This window comes from Lepidochelys kempii, chromosome 4 (assembly GCF_965140285.1).
Source record: "Lepidochelys kempii isolate rLepKem1 chromosome 4, rLepKem1.hap1, whole genome shotgun sequence".
Lineage (NCBI taxonomy): Eukaryota > Metazoa > Chordata > Testudines > Cheloniidae > Lepidochelys > Lepidochelys kempii.
The window spans coordinates 28,470,096-28,493,356 of NC_136383.1; the positions used below are offsets into that span (position 1 = coordinate 28,470,096).

General features: G+C 41.9%; 1 protein-coding gene across 1 annotated transcript; it reads left to right on the forward strand.

Moving 5' to 3' along the window:
* Nucleotides 1-1,631: 1,631 nt before the first annotated feature.
* CISD2 (CDGSH iron sulfur domain 2) lies at nucleotides 1,632-19,105 on the forward strand. The gene is made up of 3 exons (XM_073340822.1): nucleotides 1,632-1,860; nucleotides 16,847-17,061; nucleotides 18,702-19,105. The coding sequence occupies exons 1-3, from the start codon at nucleotides 1,758-1,760 to the stop codon at nucleotides 18,789-18,791; spliced, it is 408 nt and encodes a 135-aa protein (XP_073196923.1). The 5' UTR covers nucleotides 1,632-1,757; the 3' UTR covers nucleotides 18,792-19,105.
* The last annotated feature ends 4,156 nt before the right edge of the window (nucleotides 19,106-23,261 follow it).

Genomic DNA, 23,261 nt, shown 5'->3' on the forward strand with positions numbered 1-23,261 from the left:
GGAAGGTTATACCACAACAAATCTGATTTTTAACCTTTTTCAAACTGTTCTAGCCTTTAGCTCTTTCATTATCTGCATAACAGGATCTTATCCAAAAGCAAAGGAATCATTTTAGGATCTAGCCATAGTCAAAGTGAGAGCTTCAGGTCAGGTAATGAACTCAAGGATACACTCAGAGCACAGGAATAAACTAATCACCTGAAAAAAAAAATGATGGTGATGTGGTGGAAGGTGTTAATGGTGGCCAAAGATGGGAGCTTAGGAAGGACAGTTAACAGGACCCCAAAGGATACAAACAAAATAGGTTTTGCTTGCTTAACACAGGCTGTCCTGTTTAAAAGCATGCTTGGCTCTGCTTTAGCTCTATCTTATGGGTTATTTTAAAATATTGTTTGATGGTCACTTGTCATTGGAAATGAGACACACTGAAGATTAAAGGTGAAAATGACTCTCATGGATGAAACCTGAAAGAATTTCAAAGTGATCTAAAGGTTTATCTTGAATAGGATTTAAAGCTGTGATGTTAGATATTAGCCCTAGTTAAACCCTAGTCAAGACAAGACAGGTTGTACTTTAGTACCTGCTAATCTAATCAAGTTAAATTGCAAGAAGGTGCCTAGGGTTTAACTTGAATAGGCTAATGGCTTGTCTACACTGGCAATGTTAAAGTGCTGGTGCGACAGGGCTTTAATGTGGCTTGTGTAGTCACGGAACAGCACTGGGCTCTTAAAGAAAAGAGCAAAACCCCACCTCCACAAGGAGCACAGCTCTCAGCACTGCCACATTACAGCACGGAAACGTGCAGCGCTCAGGACTGTTTTTTCACATCCAGATCATTAATGAAGGTGTTGAACAAAACTCACCCCAGGACTGATCCCTGGGGCACTCCGCTGGATACCGACTGCCAACTAGACAGCCAGCCGTTGATTGCTACCTGTTGAGCCAAACAATCTAGAAGCAGCGAGATCACGGTCATGGCTGGTTTGTCTTAATTCCATTTTTCTCCTTACATTCGGTTTTTATATTACTCTATCACTGCCCTTAACTATGTCTTTTCTTTCACCAGTTTCATATTATTTTATAAAATAGTATTATCTCGCCTTGCCTATTCCCTTTCTACTTTTGCCTTTTTGCATTTTAACCCCACTTTACTAACGGAATCTACCTCACGCACCTTCCAGACCTTTGCTTACGTTTAAGCCCCCTGCAATATTCTGCACAATTGTGCCAATCCAGTCCCGTGATTTGGGAAAGTGGGGTGGCATTTCTGCCCTCCTTGAGCGCCTCCCGCCCCGTCACACGGCGGGAGCCCGCTGCCCTCTGCGAGGCCTTCCCCGGGGCGGCGCTCGGGGAGCTCACACCCGCGCCCATCCCGGCCCCACGTCGGGCCGCAGTCCTGCTGCAAACGCTCCCCGGGATGCCCCGCTGTACGCAGGCGAGTAGCTCGCGGGCACAACCTCGCTCGTGCGCTTAACGCCCGCTACGTCACCGCAGGAGCCTAGAGCTCGCGGGGCTCAGAGCCGAGCCCCCGGCACGCTGGCGCAAGAGAAGCGCGCGCCGCCCTCAGCGCAGGCGCGTCACTTGCCCAGTGCGCACGCGCACGAGCCTCCAGCCCGCCGCCGGCGGCCCGCGCCGTCCGCACATGCTCAGTAGCGGACACCCCCCATTCCCCCCTGCTTGGAGGAAGGGCACCGTTGTGGCATGACAAGGGAGAGGGCGGGGAGGCCGCCGCGTAGCGCCCGTCCCCCCACGTCGCCATGCCGCTGGAAAGCTTGGCTCGCATCATCAAAGTGCAGCTGCCTGCCTACCTCAAGCGCCTGCCCTTGCCCGAGAGCATCAGCGGCTTCGTCAGGCTGACAGGTACCGCGGGCTGGCCCCCCTCTGCTAGCCCCGCCAGGATCCAGCCTCCCTCCGGCCCTGGCCTTCCCCTATTCCCTCCCCCCCCCAGCCCATTCCTTCCCCTTCCTGCCTCATCCTATTCCCCCCTTCCCCGGCGTCCCCCACCTCTTCCCTTCCCAGCTCCCCATCCAATTCCCCAGCCCTCCCTCCCCATCCCATTGCTTTCCCCTCCCACACCTCCCCTGCCCGGAGCTCCCCTTTCTTGCCCCGATGGGTGTCAGGAAGGAGGAAGTGAACCAGCTAACATAACTGGCAGGAGAGTTGCTGGTCTCCTGCTGGTGGGTGAAAGTTTGCCCTTGTGTGCCTTAGTTTCCCTCTGCCTAAGGGGATGACTGCACTTCTGCCTTGTGTGCTTCACCGTGGCAGACAGAGAAGCAAGTCTGTGGCTAAAATAAAATAACCGCCAGGGGTAAAATATTTACTCTTGCAAAATGTTACTTCCCCCAGATCTAGTGAGAGTTGTTCCTACCAGTCTTAAGAATGACTCTGTTGACTGCCAGGCCAGCCCAGTGCTGCAGTCTCTTCCCTGGATCGAGTGGTGTTCTTTATGCTTCCAGCAACAAGATTTTGCAGTCTGAAAATGGGTAATAAATCTGATTATGTCTGTGGCCGGAATAGACTCTCCAGCTTGCTTCTCTATAGCTATATGGGCTGTGCCTAGCTCATAGGACAGAAAGCAAGTTTTATCATGAGACATGACTTGAAGACCTGCAGGGAGCAGCTGTTTTGAATAAGAAGGGGATGGATGTTTTACAGGTCTTTCCTAACTGTAACCATACTTTGAAATCTTACACATCACTTTAGTAGCTCTCCCTCAGTTCAAATTGTAATCACAGCTTAGCCTGGACTAATTAACCATGTTGTAATTGGTAAGTATAAGACTTGTACTTTTAACCTAAAAAACAAATCCACATTAGGTTAAAAAAAAGTCAAACAGGCTTAACAAGTTTTTATCTGTTCCATAATTACCAACAAAGATTCTTAAACCAGTGTTAAACTGAACCTACTTTGGAAATATCAACTAACATACTTTGTGCCTGATTTTCATTTTCACTGAGGCCCCTTTCCATTTTGACCGATTCTCATTACCCCTTACCATGAGCCTTAGACTAAATTAATATCACGCTTTTTTTAAGGCTCCCCATCTGTAGTTCGGTTACAGCCAAGTTAGGGGACCTGGTTAACTTTGTTTTGTAACTAGCCTAACCCAGTTGCCGAACAAAAAACCCCCACCACCTTGATTTCTTAAGAACAACTGTTTGACAGAGCGCCCTTTAAAAAAAAAAGTTACATACTATTTAAAGTATTTCTCTAAAATGTTATAGAAAGGATTTTCTGCTCACATGGTGACTTTTTTTAAAATAAGTGTCTCCTTAGCAAGGGAAAAAATAGACTGACTACATAAGGGAAATAGGGAAAATAACCATACAAAGTGCTGCCAATTGCACGAAGTGAACTAACTGAAAAGAGATTTTTTCCCCTCCTAACTTTGTCCGTGTTCTCTGTACTTACTACAATTATGGTTTCCAACAGAATTGGTATTTTTTTCAGGTTTGTGTCCCATTAAGATCCCAACTATGTTACAAATTAGAACTATTTGAACCTGGTTTCTAGACTCAGTTGTAGTGGGTTTAAGACCTCAAGTATCATATTGTTTTAGCTAGCACGGTTTATTTGGAGACATAAAAAAAATTAAACTGTTCTGGCAGGGTAAAAGGTCCTTTAAGATGCAGTCAGACTAATTTGTCCATACTGCATCAGCAAGCTGTACCATCTTCATGAGTGTTGGAAAACAGTTTATCTACAACTAGGCTTAAGTACTATTTTCCAGCACATTTACACTGTGTGTTTACTTAGTATCCCATAATATCTCTGGCGATCTTACAGTGGCACAGCTGCATCGATAGAGCTGTGCTGCTGTAAACTCACTAGTGTAGACATGGCCCTAGCCTCTTCATACATTTATGAAACTGAGGAGGTATGAAATCTACCTGTATATTCATACACACCACATCTATCGAAGTGCACAACTGACAGCATAATGGAATACACTACTTTTAATGCTCAATCCTGCAGTTTCAAACATTATAACTATTAAACACGAGCTTTTAAAAACTTAGCAAAGTACTTACTGGTCACTCAGGCTAGTTAGCATACCAACTTTGAAGCTTCAGTCATATGAGTTATTCTGAAAAAGGTAATCAAAACATTTAAGAGTGAGGTGGGGAGCAGAGCTGTTTACTCTCAAATCAGTTAGCTAAAAGGATTTTGTTTAAACTTAGAATAAAATAAATCACCACTTCTGGGAGGGGCCAATCATGTGACATTTCAGTCCCAAAGGTGAATGTTTCAGAAAGCAATGAACATAGGTAGAAGAGGGGATTAGAATGGAAACTGCTGTGTGATTGCTGTAGGAATTTGGGACAGTTTTTTAGCTGAAAAATTCCTAGTCCTACATTCACTAGCTCTGGTACTTAATGATTTAATGAACACTTGAACAATCAGGCATAGTGAAACTATGGATGCAGATACAAAATGTAGTCAGAAATACATAGCTACACGGCTAACATTCCAAATCTGGACACAGGATTCATTTCTGCAGTATTTAATAGGCTGATGTCCATGGTCACACTTAAATGTCTTTTCTCTACGATGTAATGTATACATCATGTTGATAGCACTAAATTGAGAAAAACAGCCAAGAATGCTATGCGTGCAAGGTTGAAGTGTTTCAGTCTTATGGCACACAGTAAACAATGTCTTTTTCAAGAGCATCCTCCTTGAAATAATATGCTCTTGGCTCACAGCCCCTTTTTTCTTAGCAGCAGCTTGACATAACAGCACATGATTGGTAGTATGACTTTGCTTGTGACCCCAATGTTGGATACCATCAGAGATGAAAAGACATGAAAGTATTCTAGGTTAAAGATGCTGAATCTCTCACCACCACCACCTGTTTGCTTGAGAGCATGCACGCTACAGATTGACTGAATTGTGATAAAGGACATTTGAGCAGAGTTTTCTGGGTAGCGTCTTATGGTTGAACTAAGCCTCTTACATTTGCAAGCTTACTAGTCTTCAAAGATTTACACTAGCTTTTGTGGCAGAGCTCCAACCTTGTCCCCGTGGGTCCCATGCTGCCAGGAGGTTTATGCTAGTTTCAGAGGCTCACTGCAACCCTCCACATAGCCCTTCTCTCTCTCTCTAGGGCCAGGGATACAGTCTGCTGAGCCCTTTTCATCATAAGCCAGCAAGGTTATCAGTGAGAGAGCTCCCACAGTCTCTGTTGCTCCTACAGCATCATGCCAAAACAATGTAGCCTCCTGTCCTGACAGGGGCCTGTTTTCTCCTCCCAGGAGGTGTTTCTGTAGTGGTAGGTTGAGGGGAACCTAGGCCCACCCTCTACTCTGGGTTCCAGCCCAGGGACCCTAATGGTAGCAGCTGTTGGCAGCCAACCTTTCACTGCCAGAGTTGCTACATTTCCCCAGGCCACTTCCCCACAGCTCTCCTGATTCTCCCTTACCAATTACTTGAGGATGTCTTTGTTAACCAGCCCTTCAGCCATATTTGCTCTCCTCTACCTGCCTGGGGTGAGCCCTTTTATAGTATCCGAGGGGCCTTAATTAGAGTCAGGTGGTCACATTAGCTTAATGGCCTCACCTGACTCTTTGCAGGTTAATTGGAGTCAGGTGTTCTCATTAGCCTGGAGCAGCCCCTGCTCTGATCAGTCAGGGAACAGAAAACTGTTAATCCAGTGGCCACTATATCTGTCTTCTACTACTCTGCTGTACCCAACTGGCCTGGGTCTATCACACTTTGTAATTTGCAATTCTATTCATAGGAGTTTTGTAGATTTGTGGTAGTGACAAAATGCTTTGCACTTCACCATAGAACCTTGCCATGGCAGCAACATTGGTGCTGAAATGGCAGAGTTCTGCTGATTCGCCCCTTCATGGTATGTATAGGCTTCTGTGATATTGATAATTTAAACTGAAATGACGTTCACCTCCATGTAAACTCTTCTTTAAGGACAGTGCCAGCAGTAAATGCCGGAGCTGTGATACCTTCTGGAAAAGATTAGGGAATTCAGTTCCCACTTATATCAAACTTCATATAAACCTTTACAAATATTTAGCAATTATTTTAGTAACTTAGCAGTTTTATTTGCTGTCTATCAGGTTTTTTAAACTGAGTATGGTAAGGTTGTACCCGCTTACTAGAGAAGGGGAGAGGAGAGAAAAAAAGCTGCCTTTATGCTTCTGTTACGGAGTTACTAGGCAATGCTGTGGAACTACTTTAGACTAAGCCAGTTAGGACTTTGGGGGAGCCTTTTTTTGTGAGCAGACTGTTTTTAGGGCAGGAAGCTTACACAGATTTGACCTTTTTGGGTTTGACCTTTGAGCATTTAGGGTTTTTTTTTGTTTGTTTGTTTTTAAACTGTGCACTTTTTACAGTGAGTTCGCACAGGCGGGGCTCCTGGGGAAGCCAGAGGGCCGTGCCCCTGCCAACTTTGCATTTAGACGTGACTTTTAGTCAGCCAGTAAAACAGAAGGTTTATTAGATGACAGGAACGTGGTTTAAAACAGAGCTTGTAGGTACAGAGACCAGGACCCCTTAGTTAGATCCATTTTGTGGGGCAGGGAGCCCAGAGCCCCCTCTGGCCCTTCCTTCATTTTTTTAAGCGAGCTTTAAACTGAAACTTTTTCGCCCCTCCTCTTGTCTTTTTTCTGGGCCAGGAGGCCACCTGATTTTTTTTGTTTTTCAACAGCTTTAGTTGGCACCTTTGCAGAGAAGGGGCCCAGGCCATTAGTTGCCAGGGGACAGCGTGTTGGCCACTGTTTGTGCAGACACCATTACACTGGCCCTTTAGGGCTTTGCAACAATTACACCCCCTTATTTTACCCCATAGATACTTAAGAAATGCATAGGGGAAACTAAGGCACACATACAGTATTTAGACAAAACATTAAGAACATTCTCATTTTGTCACATCTTCTCCCTAGGAGGAGGGAGTTTGGAAGGGGTGACAAATGACCACCACCTGAATTTTGCTTTTCCATGGAAAGGGCTCTAATGGGAGTGGACAGTGGAGGGTTTTGCCTGTCATCTCTACATTCTAATGGGGTGCCTCAGCTCCTGTGAGAACAGGACAGTTTGGTGACTTACAGAAAGGGTATTTTAATGCTCCTCTCAAACTGACTATGTGAAGGTCTAAAGGCCCCCTCCACTGAAATGTTGGAGGACTTTGATCCAGGGCCCCGAGAACACTGATTGAAACTTTCAGAAAGAAAGAGGGTTTCTTTTTTAAAAACAATGAAGGTTGGAAAATATTTAAACTTTTGCTTTACATCTTTTTAAAAAAATTAAAAAGACCCTTTTGAGTTATCTTTCAAAATTTTTATAAGTCAAAAATCTTAAGTCTTGTTTGGTTTAATAATAAGAATAATAATAAATAATAAAGCAAACAGCAGGGCCTATGAAGAGAGCATCTAAATAGGATACCTAGGAGGGAAGAGAGCACTGGGCTCCTCAACAGAGCATTGCATTTAGACCCTACTCTCTCGGGGAGAGAGGACGGACACCTTTAGTATGTTACAAAATGCTTTTGTAAATTAGATGCTTTAAAGAAAATTAAAGCTATCTGAATGATTGATAGAACATACGGGTACAGTAGAACCTCAGTTATGAACATCTCAGGAATGGAGGTTGTTTGTAACTCTGAAATGTTTATAACTCTGAACAAAATGTTTTGGTGGTTCTTTCAAAAATTTACAACTGAACATTGATTTAATACAGTTTTGAAACTTTACTATGCAGAAGAAAAATGCTGCTTTCCCTTTTTTTTTTTTAGTAGTTACATTTAACATAGTACTGCACTTGCTAATATTTTTTCCTCTCTGCTTCTGCCTGATTGTGTACTTCCAGTTTCAAATGAGGTGTGTGGTTGACTGGTCAGTTCATAACTCTGGTGATCATAACTCTGAGGTTCTTCTGTTCAGCGCTCCAGGGAGTTGTGGGCATGCATATGTGGAATTCAGCACAAAACAAAACTCAGCCTGGTAAATGGAGATGGTTGCATATTGAATATGAAACTGAGCACATAAAAATTAGACCTTAGAAAGCTACATTAATACAACATATTTACTTGGTTTTCTGACATTCTTTTAAGTCTTTGGCTCTGATCTGTGCTGACCGATCCTTTTACCCTTGTAGAGTTACATTCACTTCAGTGGCACTGCACATGGGCAAAAGGGTCTGCCCGCCCAGATCAAATGGCAGGAACCTTAAGTTTTTCAAGCAGCAGCTGTAATGTGGGCATGTTGAATAATCAGTTTTGAAGTACTAAATGTATACAGCAACACACTCTACTACATTGCTTTATGGAATCATTTAATGATGGGACATGTTTGCCTGCTTCTTCCAACAAGCTGCTCAACAAGAATACAGCCAAATCAGTGGTTATATGGTGCCAAAACTGCTCTTGAACTTAGTAATCAGCAGGAATTTTCACTTCATTTTTAGCAGACGCTGCTCTTTGACTAGAGCTCATTTAAAGATACCTTCAAAGTGTTTCCCTAACTCTCGAAAAACTAACCATTTGAAGTGTGAAACTGCCATCTGGTTACTTCTTGAAATATCTCTTCTTTTGTTGAATTTTTCCCCCTGAAGGGCTGCAATTGGAGACTAAGGACTTGTCTGCACTAGGAAGTTGTACCACTTTACAATCCAACAGCAAACCAGAATAGTTATTGTTTCCTGGTTTGTAGAATTTATGTTCTGCACGGTGCTTGCTCTAAGCACTGTGGCAGCTGTAATTCAATAAGTTACTGATTAAGAACTAAAAGATTACTGTATACTAATACAACCATGTTTTGTATAAAGCAGATTAAATATACAAGCATTTTCTAGGACATTTGCTACTCTTTGTATTGTATTACAGTCCGTTTGTTGTTCTCCTGTCCCTAATCTACCTACTTTTCTCTGTGCTTAGGTCATGAGCACCTAGGAGAAGGGTTTGTCCCATCTTGAATGTCTGGGAAACGGCTAGCACTGGTAGCTAGTAGGCGCTAGTGGTTAGTTGTTAGCATTGTAGGTACTACAATAATCAAATCATCCCAACATTTAGATAATTGTTGTAGGTGTGTTTATCATTTTACAAAACATTTGTAGACAAGATCACTGCCTTGAATATTATGCAGTCTAACTCAAAGTATTCACAGAGTAACAACTCAAATTCAAGACAAGGAAGGAGATATTTATAGAACTATCAATTGAATTGTGGTCAGTGAAAGATTACTATACAGCACAGAAGCATAGAGTCAAAATTTTATTTATTACTAATATTTACTACTATAAATTAAAGAGAATGAATGTTCTTTGGCAGCCACAAATGAAAATTTACAAACTTTGATTTAGTTTGTTTCCTGGTTGTGAAAGAAGGGAATTGAGTGACCTTAAATTATGGTATTTAAAGATATTATTTGTACTGAGTGAGCATCTGCCTGGCCATCAATCAAGGTTCAGGGTGCTGTGCTAAGCACCATACTCACTAAGCACGCATTTGTTTGAGTGTCGATCTTGTAGTCTCAAGCAAAAGCAGGCCTGACCCCAGAGTCAGGGTGGGCAGTAAAATAATATTTCGTTATTAGAACTTTTCTTCTTTTGCATCCCTAAGTTTAATTAGGAAAAACTGACCCTGAGAGTCTTAAAGTTCTTGCCTTATCAATCACAGAGAAATGAGGGGGAAAATACATGGTGGAGAGCAGCATCTTACATACAGCTTTGTATTTTAGGCTGATAAAAATCCTGAGCCCCCTCTACCCTAGAAACTGAACCATTTTTTGAGATCTGAGGTCAGTCATGGCCTCTCTCTGACTGCTTGTGTTGACAGGGACAAACTATAATCAATGCAATATACAGAACCAGAATTTACCCTGAAAGTACAAGCATCAAGGGTTAGCAGGGAGGAAGGGAACAGTATTTGGCATTGGGTTTCAGACATGAACTTAGTGTTAAAAAGAAAAGGAGTATTTGTGGCACCTTAGCGACTAACCAATTTATTTGAGCATAAGCTTTCGTGAGCTACAGCTCACTTCGTCGGATGCATTCAGTTGAAAATACAGTGGGGAGATTTATATACATAGAGAACATGAAACAATGGGTGTTACCATACACACTGTAACCAGAGTGATCACTTAAAGTGAGCTATTAGCAGCGGGGGGGGGGGGGGGGACCTTTTATAGAGATAATCAAGGTGGGCCATTTCCAGCAGTTGACAAGAACGTCTGAAGAACAGTGGCGGGTGGGGGAGAGGGATAAACATGGGGAAATAGTTTTACTTTGTGTAATGACCCATCCACTCCCAGTCTTTATTCAAGCCTAAGTTAATTGTATCCGGTTTGCAAATTAAGTCCAATTCAGCAGTCTCTCATTGGAGTCTGTTTTTGAAGTTTTTTTATTGAAGAATTGCCACTTTCAGGTCTGTAATCGAGTGACCAGAGAGATTGAAGTGTTCTCCGACTGGTTTTTGAATGTTATAATTCTTGATGTCTGATTTGTGTCCATTTATTCTTTTACGTAGAGACTGTCCAGTTTGATCAGTGTACATGGCAGAGGGGCATTGCTGGCACATGATGGCATATATCACATTGGTATCTATCAAGTATTCTTACAACTACAATACCCACCTGCTGAAGTGAAGAAACAGATTGACAGAGCCAGAAGAGTACCCAGAAGTCACCTACTACAGGACAGGCCCAACAAAGAAAATAACAGAACGCCACTAGCCATCACCTTCAGCCCCCAACTAAAACCTCTCCAGCACATCTTCAAGGAACTACAACCTATCCTGAGGGATGACCCATCACTCTCACAAATCTTGGGAGAGAGGCCAGTCAGTCCTTGCCTACAGACAGCCCCGCAACCTGAAGCAAATACTCACCAGCAACCACACAACAGAACCACTAACCCAGGAACCTATCCTTGCAACAAAGCCCGTTGCCAACTGTGTCCACATATCTATTCAGGGGACACCATCATAGGGCCTAATCAAATCACCCACACTATCAGAGGCTCGTTCACCTGCACATCTACCAATGTGATATATGCCATCATGTGCCACCAATGTCCCTCTGCCATGTACATTGGCCAAACTGGACAGTCTCTACGTAAAAGAATAAATGGACACAAATCAAACGTCAAGAATTATAACATTCAAAAACCAGTTGGAGAACACTTCAATCTCTCTGGTCCCTCGATTACAGACCTAAAAATGGCAATACTGCAACAAAAAAAACTTCAAAAACAGACTCCAATGAGAGACTGCTGAATTGGACTTAATTTGCAAACTGGATACAATTAACTTAGGCTTGAATAGAGACTGGGAGTGGATGGGTCATTACACAAAGTAAAACTATTTCCCCATGTTTATCCCTCTCCCCCACCCGCCACTGTTCTTCAGACGTTCTTGTCAACTGCTGGAAATGGCCCACCTTGATTATCACTATGAAAAGTTCCCTCCTCCCACCCCTCCTCCAGCTCTCCTGCTGGTAATAGCTCACCTTAAGTGATCACTCTTGTTACAGTCTGTATGGTAACACCCATTGTTTCATGTTCTCTATGTATATAAAGCTCCCCACTGTATTTTCCACTGAATGCATCCGATGAAGTGAGCTGTAGCTCATGAAAGCTTATGCTCAAGTAACTTTGTTAGTCTCTAAGGTGCCACAAATACTCCTTTTCTTTTTGCGAATACAGACTAACGCAGCTGCTACTCTGAAACCTATCTTAGTGTTGTCACACCCTTAGTGTTCAAAAGTTTCCATCTCTCTTATTTTCTTGTCGTGGCTGCCTCTTCCCCCCAGTCCCGTGTGTTTCTTCACAACAGTCATGCTGAAGTGTACAGTACAGTCATGATTATTATGTTTTTTATGCTGGCAGTATAAATATATACAATATATAGACAACCTTTATCTGTACATCAAAATGACGTGCTCATGAGTGAGGTAAGATAAGCATCAAATTCCTTGTAGGAATTATGTACTGATTATACTTTAATTTTTCAGTGGAGGGCCACAGGCACAATTTTTGTGGGCTTTCCATCTAACCTCTATACTAAGGGGGCTATTGGTAACCTAAGTAGCATCCCATACAGGAAGAGGCCATTCTTATGAAGCCTCTTTTACAAATGTTTGAGCCACCTCTGTTCAGAATATATGCTCCTGTAGTTGCTGTGAAAGTGTGTGTGGGGTGAAGGGGATGGGATAGAGAAGTCAGGGGCACATTGAGAAGTAGCCTCCACAGACCACTTGAGTGAATCTCTGACCTTGTCATCTTACATAGTAGGATGACAAGCTGCATGTGGATCTAATAGGGGATTTGGGGTTTCTTAATTTATTATTTAAAACTGTGATCCAACACTGACAGGACTGTGTTCTCCCTGCCCCACCTAACTTGCCGAGTTATCTCGTGGGAATCTGAAAATTAGAGGGTTTTTTTGTGTTTAGAGTGCATGGAAGTGAGAACTCATTGACTGACTGAATCTAAAAACAGGAAGCAGTACAATCATCTGTTAGAAAAAGCCCCCTGCTAGTTAACTTTGAGGCAAACATAATTCAGGAAGTAACTTCTGAATTTGCATAGAGCCTGGAGTCACTGCAAATCCAAATGCAATAGCACGTTGCATGCTGAATGGTGGATAGTTCATACACGTTTAGTGTTTTAACTTACTGATGAGCTGCTCTGTAGCCAGTTAGACTAGAAAGTGGTATAATAATTACAGTAGTAAGTGAGCTCCTACTAGTGCATACGTGATTTAGTTTTTGAAACAGATATTAGAAAGTAATTAAAAAAGGCAACAGAGCTACCTCTACTGCTCAGTTTTAATATGAACACTAGTTTTTGTACTCAAGAACCACTCTGGCTGACACACTCCTTCCACCTGACTTTTTTTCTTTTCTTTTCCAAATGAGAGGGAGAGGACAGAATATTAGCTGTGGATGCTTCAATGTACGCTGTGGCCATTCACTTTAGTTAGGCTGTCAGTGTCAGGGTTCTCTTTCCGTTCACATCTAATAAAGGGTCTTGTTATTGTTAGGGAACTTAAAAAGTGTGAGTATGGAAAAAAAAATGAGTGGACATCTACTTCCCAGAAACTGATAAGGGGAAAAATAGAGAGGGTGGCAACACCCTGGTAAGATGCCTATGCCCCAGCTTCTTGGGCGAGAGTTGGGATTCCTGTCATGTTACTCCTAAACATTCCCCAGGGCCTCCACTTTTTGGATTGGTCTTTGGCTAGCAGAAGTATAAGTTTGAAGATTCACCCCTTTCTGATTGTAGACGGAGAAGGAAACTCTGGTCTCTTCCTTCTTCCCTTCTCTTGTGTTCTTTGGCGGGACAGAGATTTGTCTTTGTTACTCTACCCCCTTCCCACCCTCTATTTTTTGGATTCCCTCATAAATAGCTCCAGTGATTGCCTCTGATGCTCAGCTTTCCCAAGCAATAGCACTATGAAATTGGCTTGATTCTTATGTTTGTGTTGTCTACAGAATTCTGAATAGCATCAGTGAACAGAATATTGTTAATTTTGTTGCATCTGCTTCAGAAAGCTATGTGTAGCTACAGAAGCAATGGAGCTGCTTGTAGGCTCAGAAAGACATTACTGCATGAGCTCAAATTTGAAATGTGTTTTGTAAGCATTGGGGCTAGAAAGTTGTTTTTAAATTAAAGTCCGTCTCTCTCTGCATGTCAGTTTTTCAAGATGTATTAAAGGGTATCCCTGTGGAAGTTCTGTGGCTATAGTTTGTCTCATGAGTCCTAGATAGGAAGCCCAAAACTGTAATCGAGGTGGGGGAGATTGGAGCCAAATGGGTGGAGGTGGCAGAAAAGAAAAAAACTGGTCGCAGTTGGAGCGGATACCGGAAAGGAAAACCTCAGACCACACCCTACCACCGGGGGCAGCCCAAGGCCCCAACTACCCCCCAAGGAACCCTCCAGACACCTTATTGTCCCGCCACACCGTTCTCCAGCAACCCACCTCACCCCAGTGACACGTCAGCTAATGTTTTAAATGTAACACGATGTTTTAAATGTAACGAGCTGGGGCATGTAAAGGCCAACTGCCCCAAGAACCCCAACAGATTACAGTTCATTTCACCAGAATCACACCAGAGGTCCTCAGGCCCAGATACCTCCCAGATACCCTCAGAGCGGAGGGAAACTCTGAGTGTGGGTGGGAAGAAGGTCACCGCGTGGAGGGACACCAGAGCACAAGTGTTGGCTATCCTTAGTGGACCCAAATTTAATGGACCCAGAGATCCAAGTGACAATTCAACCCTTCAAGTCCAACTCTTTCAGTTTGCCTACAGCCAAGTTGCCTGTCCAGTACAAGGGCTGATCAGGAATGTGGACTTTTGCAGTCTATGATGATTATCCCATCCCCATGCTGTTGGGGGAAGACTTGGCCAATCATGTGAAGCTAGCCAAGAGGGTGGGAATGGTCACCCACAGCCAGGCTAAGCAAGCCGTCACGCCTAGCTCTGTTCCGGAAACTTCTACGAGGACCCGGTCAGAGGTGATGGAACTGGACCCCGTGCCAACGTCTGCAACAGCAGTAGTGGATTCAGTCCCAGAGACCCAGGCAGAGTCGGTCCCAGAACTGGAACCAGCGGAACAACCAACACCAGAGGGCCCCACTGATCCTGAACCGGCAGCAGCCGATAACCCTACACAAGAGGCTCAGCCGGAGCCTAAACCCCAACTTAGTGAACCAGCGGAGAGCGGTTCACAGTCAACACAAACAACCCCATCCCCTACATCGCTTCCAGAGGGACCAAGCCTAGGTCCACAATCCAATGAGGAACTGATGTCTCCAGCATCAAGGGAACAGTTCCAGACCGAACAGGAAGCAGATGAAAGCCTCCAGAGAGCTTGGACGGCGGCATGAATTTTGTTTTGATTCTCTGGAAAGCCTCCAGGTCCCTTATATACTGCAGAAGTCATTGGCTAGTGAAGCTAAAAACCCTCCACATTTTGCTACCACAATACAAATAATAAATAGCTTCCTATCCTGGTTGTTACTGGTCTTTTCTCTGTGTTTCCTCTCTGTGTATTTGTAACCAAGTGGGCTGAGACTTTGTTCCTCAGTCATGCCTACTAGATGAGCTAAGTGTTCTGTCTTTGAGCTTGGCTTGAGGTTCTCCGTGCTATATTAAGATGCAAATCACTGTTCAAAAATCTATTTAATGCCATTTGATTCTAATGGCATTTTTAGATGAGGCCCTTCTTCTCTCTGTGTGTTTAGTCTTATTGAGTGTGCTACATGTTTTGTAAGTGCCCTACTTTGGTCTGTAGTGCTCCCATGTGTGCATCTTATCTGTCCTGGAGCTCTGAGTAGATCTTACAGATTTGGGGAGGCCAGGAGACTCACCTTCTCTGCTAGTGGGTCTACTGAATGTGTTGTTTGAAAAATTCTTTCAGAGGAGAGAATCTTTTCTTATGCCAACTGCATTCTTACTAAATGTACCTTCACAAGTTTTAAAAAAATGTATTAAAATCCTTTAAGTGGTGGTTTGATTTCCAAATCTTCATGTTCTGGAACAAAAGCTTTCCATACAGCATTTTGTCGTATGCATAACACCTGCTGCGTCAGCACACAACATGGTTAAGGCATAATTCCTAGCTGCAAAACCTGACCACAGGATCACTTACTTCCTAAGAAAGTTCTTGAGACCTTATTTTCAGGATGCATTGTTTCTGCTATTGGCAATTGAAAGAATAGGTGAGGTGATGCCAGATTATCCCGGAACAGTAGTTGAGTCCACAAGGTACCACTACTTACTTTAATCAGGTACACTTGAAAGGCTTGCTTCTCCGACTAGGTCATTGGTTCTTGCCATACATACTCTGAGCCCAGTCTTTTGAGGTTCGGGGCACCCAACTCCCACTGGGTCAGTCAGAATTGGATGCTCAGCACCTTGCAGGATTAGACCTGATGCAATTCAACTCTGGACAAGCTGACTGGAAAGAGACTTCTCTACTGAAATATTAATGCAGATTTGGATTTTAAACAAAGATTCACTCAGTTCTTCTGCCAATTTCCCTGCTGGAATGAGGGTACTCAAGACTTCATATAGCCATCACATATGCTAATGACAGAACAGGCAAAACTATCAGATACCATTAACTTGGGTTTGAATAGAGACTGGGAGTGGCTGGGTCATTACACATATTGAATCTATTTCCCCATGTTAAGTATCCTCACACCTTCTTGTCAACTGTCTAAATGGGCCATCTTGATTATCACTACAAAAGTTTTTTTCTCCTGCTGATAATAGCTCATCTTAATTAATTAGCCTCTTACAGTTGGTATGGCTACTTCCACCTTTTCATGTTCTCTGTACGTATATATATCTTCTTACTATATGTTCCATTCTATGCATCCGATGAAGTGAGCTGTAGCTCACGAAAGCTTATGCTCAAATAAATTTGTTAGTCTCTAAGGTGCCACAAGTACTCCTTTTCTTTATGCTGTTAACAGTTCCTCTTATATTTGTTAGAAAATGCTCCAAGGCTAATTTGAGTGAGCAGGTAAAGCATTAGGGAGCCTTCATTTAGTGTTAATCATGGTTTGATCTCTCCACTGATTCCCCTTCCTCTACTGCATCAATCTTAAACCACGAGTGAGAGCCTGGCCCCATTGAGATCAATGGGAGTTTTGCTCTAGACTTCCGTGGAGCCAGGATTTTACCCTTTGTTCTGTCTCCAGAAACCTATGTCCTCCTCCTCTATTTTCCAATCTCTCGTCTCATTTCACTAGTCCCCTCCATCTGTTAGCCTCGATTCCCTGCTCATTCTAAATCAAACAGGAAGAGCTGCTGCTGTGCCATTTGAGTGTAACTGATGCTGTTCACAATCCTAGTGCTCTATATAAGTCTAGTGTGTTTTTTAGTTTCAGAATGGCTGCGGTTATTGCCGTTCCTGGGTGTCCTGGCACTACTTGGATATCTGGCTCTTCGTCCATTCTTCTTGCGGAGGAAACAGCAGAAGGATAGCTTGATTAACCTCAAGATCCAGAAGGAAAATCCCAAAGTAGTAAATGAAATAAACATTGAAGATCTGTGCCTCACTAAAGCAGCTTACTGCAGGTGTTGGCGTTCTAAGACGGTAAGGTACTTTATAGCAACGGTATAGGGCTATGGAGTTAACTTTTTATTATTGCCAGTTCTGCTTTCTGTGAATTGGAGCACATTACTCCCACCCTGATGCTGGACGGGTTCATGGGTTCTCTAAGAGTTGTGTAATTCTTTTTCTCCACTCTAAACCTACATATGCAGGAGAGCTTAGACACCTACAAGCCACTTGACTGTCTGTTCTCCGCACAATAAGTAGAGTGGCCACCCTTTAGTCTGGTGCAGTGATTCCCAAACTTTTGTACTAGTGACCCCGTTCACATAGTAAGCCTCTAAGTGCGACCCCCCCCCCAATACATTAAAAATACTTTTTTATATATTTAACACCATTATAAATGCTGGAGGTAAAGTGGGGTTTGGGGTAGAGGCTGACAGCTCACGATCCCCCACATAACCCCCTGAGGGGTCCTGACCCCCAGTTTGAGAACCCCTGGTCTGGTGAAAACTAAAGTAAATTTTGCCTTTCCTTTACGTGTTTTGCTCTATTCCTGGAATAAACCAGGGCTGGACAGAAAACAGTTCCATCTCATGAAAAACTTCCAGATTTTTAAATTCATTTTTGTTCAGAAATTAATTTTTGTTCCACCTCAAACAAGACCTTTCAATTTTTTTAACCCTAAAAGCGATTAACGTGGGACTCACAGGCCAAGTGACTGCCTTCACCAGCAGTCTATTCAGAAGTGGATTTCTCTCATTTTGACCTTATTTCAATCTAGACCTGTGAAACCTTCCCAATGAAGTGTTAAAACTGATACTTTTGTACAAAACGTTTAGAAGAAACAGCATTTTCCAGTGGGGGGAAGGGGGGTTTCATCAAAACTTGACCAACTCTGGAATGAACCTTAAAGTACATTGGGTGCTTCTGGTTTTAGCTGCTCCTCCAGTGGGCTATTTTGTCATGGAGAATGTGTTTTAAAAAAAAAACAAAACTCTTTAATGTTTTAGGCTATTGTACGGAGTTTAATTCTTCAGCAGCAGTGGTCTTCTGACTGACCAGTGCCATATACCTGATGGATGATAGGGATTGCGTGGATGTTGGAAAAGAACAATAGGAGGAAACTTTAAAAAAAATGTTTTCTTTGTAAAATGCTCTTAAGCTCCACCCTGATGCAACATGCTGTCTTTGGCACATTTAAATGCGTACGTATACTTCTGTGCAGAAAAAAGGTATCTAGTCTAAAGCTGCCCAGACTTTAGTACTGAGAGCTACCTTGTCAACTGGCTGGAAGTGAAAGGACTTTTCATTCATCTATTAAATATACAATAATCATAAACTTGTATCCCTGTCTCCTCTTGTATCCCTATCTTATCTGAGAAATTAAGATTAATTGCTACTTATTTATCAATCATTTCTGCAGCTGGGTCACATTGTCCCTTATCCTTTCGCTTTCGGGAAGGAGTGGCAACAGCTCTAATTTATGGGATGAGGTGTTGCATTTGCTTCTTAAGTTATACTCTGAGCATTTCTGACCTATAGACTTTTTTGTTGATGTTTGCGTTGGTGGGGTCTTGATCTCACTCCAACTATATGGATTATCCTCTACACAAACGACCACCACTTGTCTTAGTTGCTTGCTGTATAGTAAATACACTAATCATTCTTGTCTTTTCCAGTTCCCTGTCTGTGATGGCTCTCACAACAAACACAATGAATTGACAGGCGATAATGTGGGTCCACTAATACTCAAGAAGAAAGAAGTATAGAGAATCTCTAATTCATTAAATCATGACTGATGTGAAGTCATTTATATACTTGTAGTTGCAGGACACAATGTATTATGTACGTCTAATGGTTGCTGTAGATTTCCTTTTGGTTTAACCTATAGTTACAGGCAAGTGCTAGACCTAGGTCTGTGATTTGATACTTTGTATGTTCTGAAGAATCATGTCTTATGTAAAACTGTAAAGTAAACATCTTTGTAAATAAGCCTTTTTATCTGAACAGTGACCACTCCCAATCTTACAACTTAATCTTTTCAGGATGAACGTGATGTAATAAAAGCCATACTACTCTTAAATGGCCAGATGTGTATCTTTCCATTGCTTTTATTAGAGGCTGAGATGCTGTTAAGAACGAACGAAGACTGCTTTTCAGGGGAAAAAAAAATCCTGTTTTTGTCCTACTTAGTGGGTCTGATCTTCAGCTGGTGTAACAGCTCCACCACTTCAATTGAACTATTTTAATTCACACCAGCTGAGGATTTGGCCTAATTTATGTGTAAATGACTAACTTCCTTTTACCATACCAGTCCTTCCACCCTGACCTTCTGCACAAAATATATTGTAAGATGGAGCCATATCAGAGGAACAAAAAATTGTTCCAAAAAGAGTATGGAAAAAGAAAATTAATAGCCGACATTACAGTAACATAGGTTGTCTATATTCCGATGGCGGGAGGGAGTACAGATGCCCACATCAGTTGGTCTGTGCAGTAATCCTAGACTGTCTTCAAATTAAGTCACTGTTGAGGTTAGGCAGCAATACTTACAGTGCACCCTTATTTCAGGGCTCTAAACTTAGACTTCAGCAGTTGTGAAGCAGGGACAGGAGTTTGCCCCTTGCAGATAATTCTTATACTCAAGATGATGCACTTTTACCCAATACGAAAGTCCCAGCTCCTTGGATGGAGTAGGATCTGCTGATTAAATCACAGAACTGGATTCAAGGTGTGATCTTTATTCCTGTCTTTACTACTCCATCACACGGCCACCTAGGATAAGTCACAACCTCCCTGTGCCACAGTTTCATTTATCAGTCTTCAATTCTTACTTAGCCAACAATGCTTATCAAAAGTTTTGATCCTTCAGTGAAAGGCACTATAGGTCAGTTTTCAAAGCCTAATTTAACAGATGACAGTGCCACAATCTGCATTCTGTAGAGTTAGACCTTAAGGCCCCCTTTATATTAGTGATTTTTTTTCCACCATTAACAACAATTTAGCTGAACCAGTGCTAGTAATCTTGGAATCCCCTGCTGACTGCCAATACCCTCCTCAATCTCATGTCAACACAGTCCTGAGAAATACTGCATTTAGACAGCAGCTATCTACACTACAGCTTCTCTAATGGTGGACATTTTTTCCAATGTTTCTAATGTAAGCTTAGGCCCTGTCTATAACAGGTTGCATTTCTTGATTTAGTGTGAGGTGCTAAAAGGGCCTGGCTGTAGTAGAATATATGGCATTTTATAGGACAGCGTTTATAAAATGTCAGGACGCTATTGTGTTAACATACTTGGTCTACCAAACCATGTAATGGAACTGGAGTACAGACCTACTGTAAGGTTTTAATACTTTTCCAGAATATAGTTTGGTCTTGTCCTGATAAAGGCAAGATCAAATTGTGTCAGAGTAGTGTGTAGTTAGAACTTAAGATATTTCTAGTGTAGAGGAGCCTTAAGATTACTATGTGTATTGCCCAGCTACTCAGTTAAAAATTACTATTGCGTCAATAGTGGAGAATTATTATATAAAAGTAATAAAATAATTTGAACTGAAATCTTTAAATTAAGATTGGGCTTGAACTAGACTATCGCTTTTAGAGAGACATCTAAATTATTGGGCTTGATCGAAGAATTACTGGGTGAAATTCATGGCCTGTGTTGTTTAAATGGTGTTTTCCACCCTTAAAATCCACAAGCTATCAAAAGAGGCTGGTTAAGTTATACAAGTCCATTTGTAATTTCAGCTTTTATCTAGCAACTCAAAACTTTTGCATTCAAGTAGTTTGATTTACTTATTTGTGAGAAGTACACTGTATGCATCTTTGTAATGAAGATCGGGGTAGAGTGCAAGAAGCACAAAGTTAGTTATTTGCCAAAAATCTGGTTTCAGAGTAGCAGCCATGTTAGTCTGTATTCATAAAAAGAAAAGGAGGACTTGTGGCACCTCAGAGACTAACCAATTTATTTGAGCATAAGCTTTCGTGAGCTACAAGATCTGTTGGTTTTCTCTCAAAAGGCTCACCTGAAGGAGTAGCAAACAACATGCACCTAATGCAATCACACATTAAAATAACTTAAATACATGACAAAGTACTTTTGCCTCTTGGCTGTCAGTTGAGGTTGCTGAAGTATCTTAGATATTTAAACCAGTTACAAGTCTGCCTGCTGAACACGTATGAACTGTTTGTCTTGATTTTTCTTTATAAAGACAGAGCAAGACAGAAGTATTTGACAAGCCACCACTTTGCTGCTTCCATCAGCACGAAGCTTTATTGAGTATTGCACCTGGAACACATGTAGTCAGTGCATATGAAAGCAGTAGTCAGTCATTTCTTTTCTACTTCCTTTTCTGGCTGCTTCTGTTGCCATTTTAATTCAGCAAGATACTAATAAAGTTAAGCTCTGAGGAGACATGACATCCATAAATCTTAATGGATTTTGAAATGCAAGAGACGGGTGAAGTTAAAGCTGCCTCATCTGCCCTGGTTCAAATCCCACTGAAATCAATGGGTAGGCTTCAGTGGGTTTTGGATCAAGCTTGTTAGAGAAGAGACCTTCAAATCAAAAGTATACATGCTTGCATGTATTCCTGAACATGCAAACATGTCATTTGGCTATGCATTTGCAGAACCAAATCTAAAATAAAGAAAGTCCACAATATTTGAAGATAGTCTTTAGACAGTTCTGGTGTGAAAGCATCACTGTTGAAAAACCTAAACCAGGAATGATTTCACATTAGTGTATCAAGTTATCAGAGGGCTTTCTGTTTCAACCTACCACCACCTGGAGGTTGAAATATAAATGCACCAGTGCAACATGAAGGCTAATGGTATCAAATGCATCAGCAGGCTCAGGAAGCCTGTATTGAAGGGGACAACAGTAGCACTGCCCACATTACACCTCTTGTGCTTTTTAGTTTGTTGCAGCTAGATCTCTACAGCTCCAGCTTTGTCCTATTTCTTCAAGACATTTTATAAATTAGAACCATTGGTGTTGCCATCTACCCAGATCCATCTGTTCCTGTACCTGATCCTGCCTCTTGCAGGGACCAGTAGTGGGCTCTTCAGCTGCAGGCAATGCAGACCATAAAATGCTGTTTCTGGGCAGATGGGGGTGGGAGGAAAAATCCTTCTTGACCCTTTGACAAACAGTTTGCATCCCCAAGCACGAGACTAGGATATTCTTATTTTAGCATGCGTAACTACAAACATGAGTTATACATTCTTTAAGTCTACCACACATAAGGGCACACATATAAAGACTGTCCAAGTTATCTTCACAAGGGAACTGATCTTGGACCCCTGAAGTCAATGGGAGCGGGATGAGGATCAGAAGTAATAGATCAAATCTGACACCTTAATGCAAAGATAGGAAAAGCCACCTTTCCGATTTCCTGCTAGAATATTAGGTGGTTAGCTCTGTCCGTTATTACAGTTGTCATATTTGAACATTGTTTGCATTCTCTTCTACTGAGCTTAGATATCTTACAAATGGACTAAATAAAATAATCCTCATAGTAAAATTAAAATTGGTTATTACTAGCAAAATGCTTTTAATTCTAAATAATGTAGTGGCATAGCATGTGATATCTTTAAATATTTAAAAAAAATACAAAGGTTATAAAAATGACTTGTGCTTCTTTGGTAAAAATGTTTTAAACTTTATAAATTTTTTAAAATAAGTTGTATGCTTCATAATCTGTTTCTTGCATCAGTCACCCCCAAAAGCTATCAATCTGACAGAAAAAAAAAAAAAGACAATTCCTTATATTGATATCACCGCCACAACTACAGAGCTTTGTAAATGCCAGAAGTCCACATAGCTGATTGCTGTTTTCCTGTGTTCTGTCCTAAGGTAGCCTGGAACACATATCACCCACTGCAGAATATCAAGAGCACACCACGCTGTCAAAACATCAGTTTTAGGGGTTTTCTTATTCGGCTTCTATAATTTTACCCGCAAATGTTGCTTTTACACTTTCATATAAGAAGTTTGCATCATAAAACTCCATTGTATTTTCTTTTAATTGCGCATTAATTTTGTTTACAGGGAACACAAGATGCCACGGTATGTTGTAAAAGGCTTTACTGACCTAAGCTTGCATGCATTACAAGTGGCTGAGCAATGAGTGAGTTATGCAAATAACTCCAGCAATGTCAATAAAACCTTGATACCACATCACAGCATTATGTACTCTGTAAATGTGAAACTACTGTAGAAATATTGAAAGGA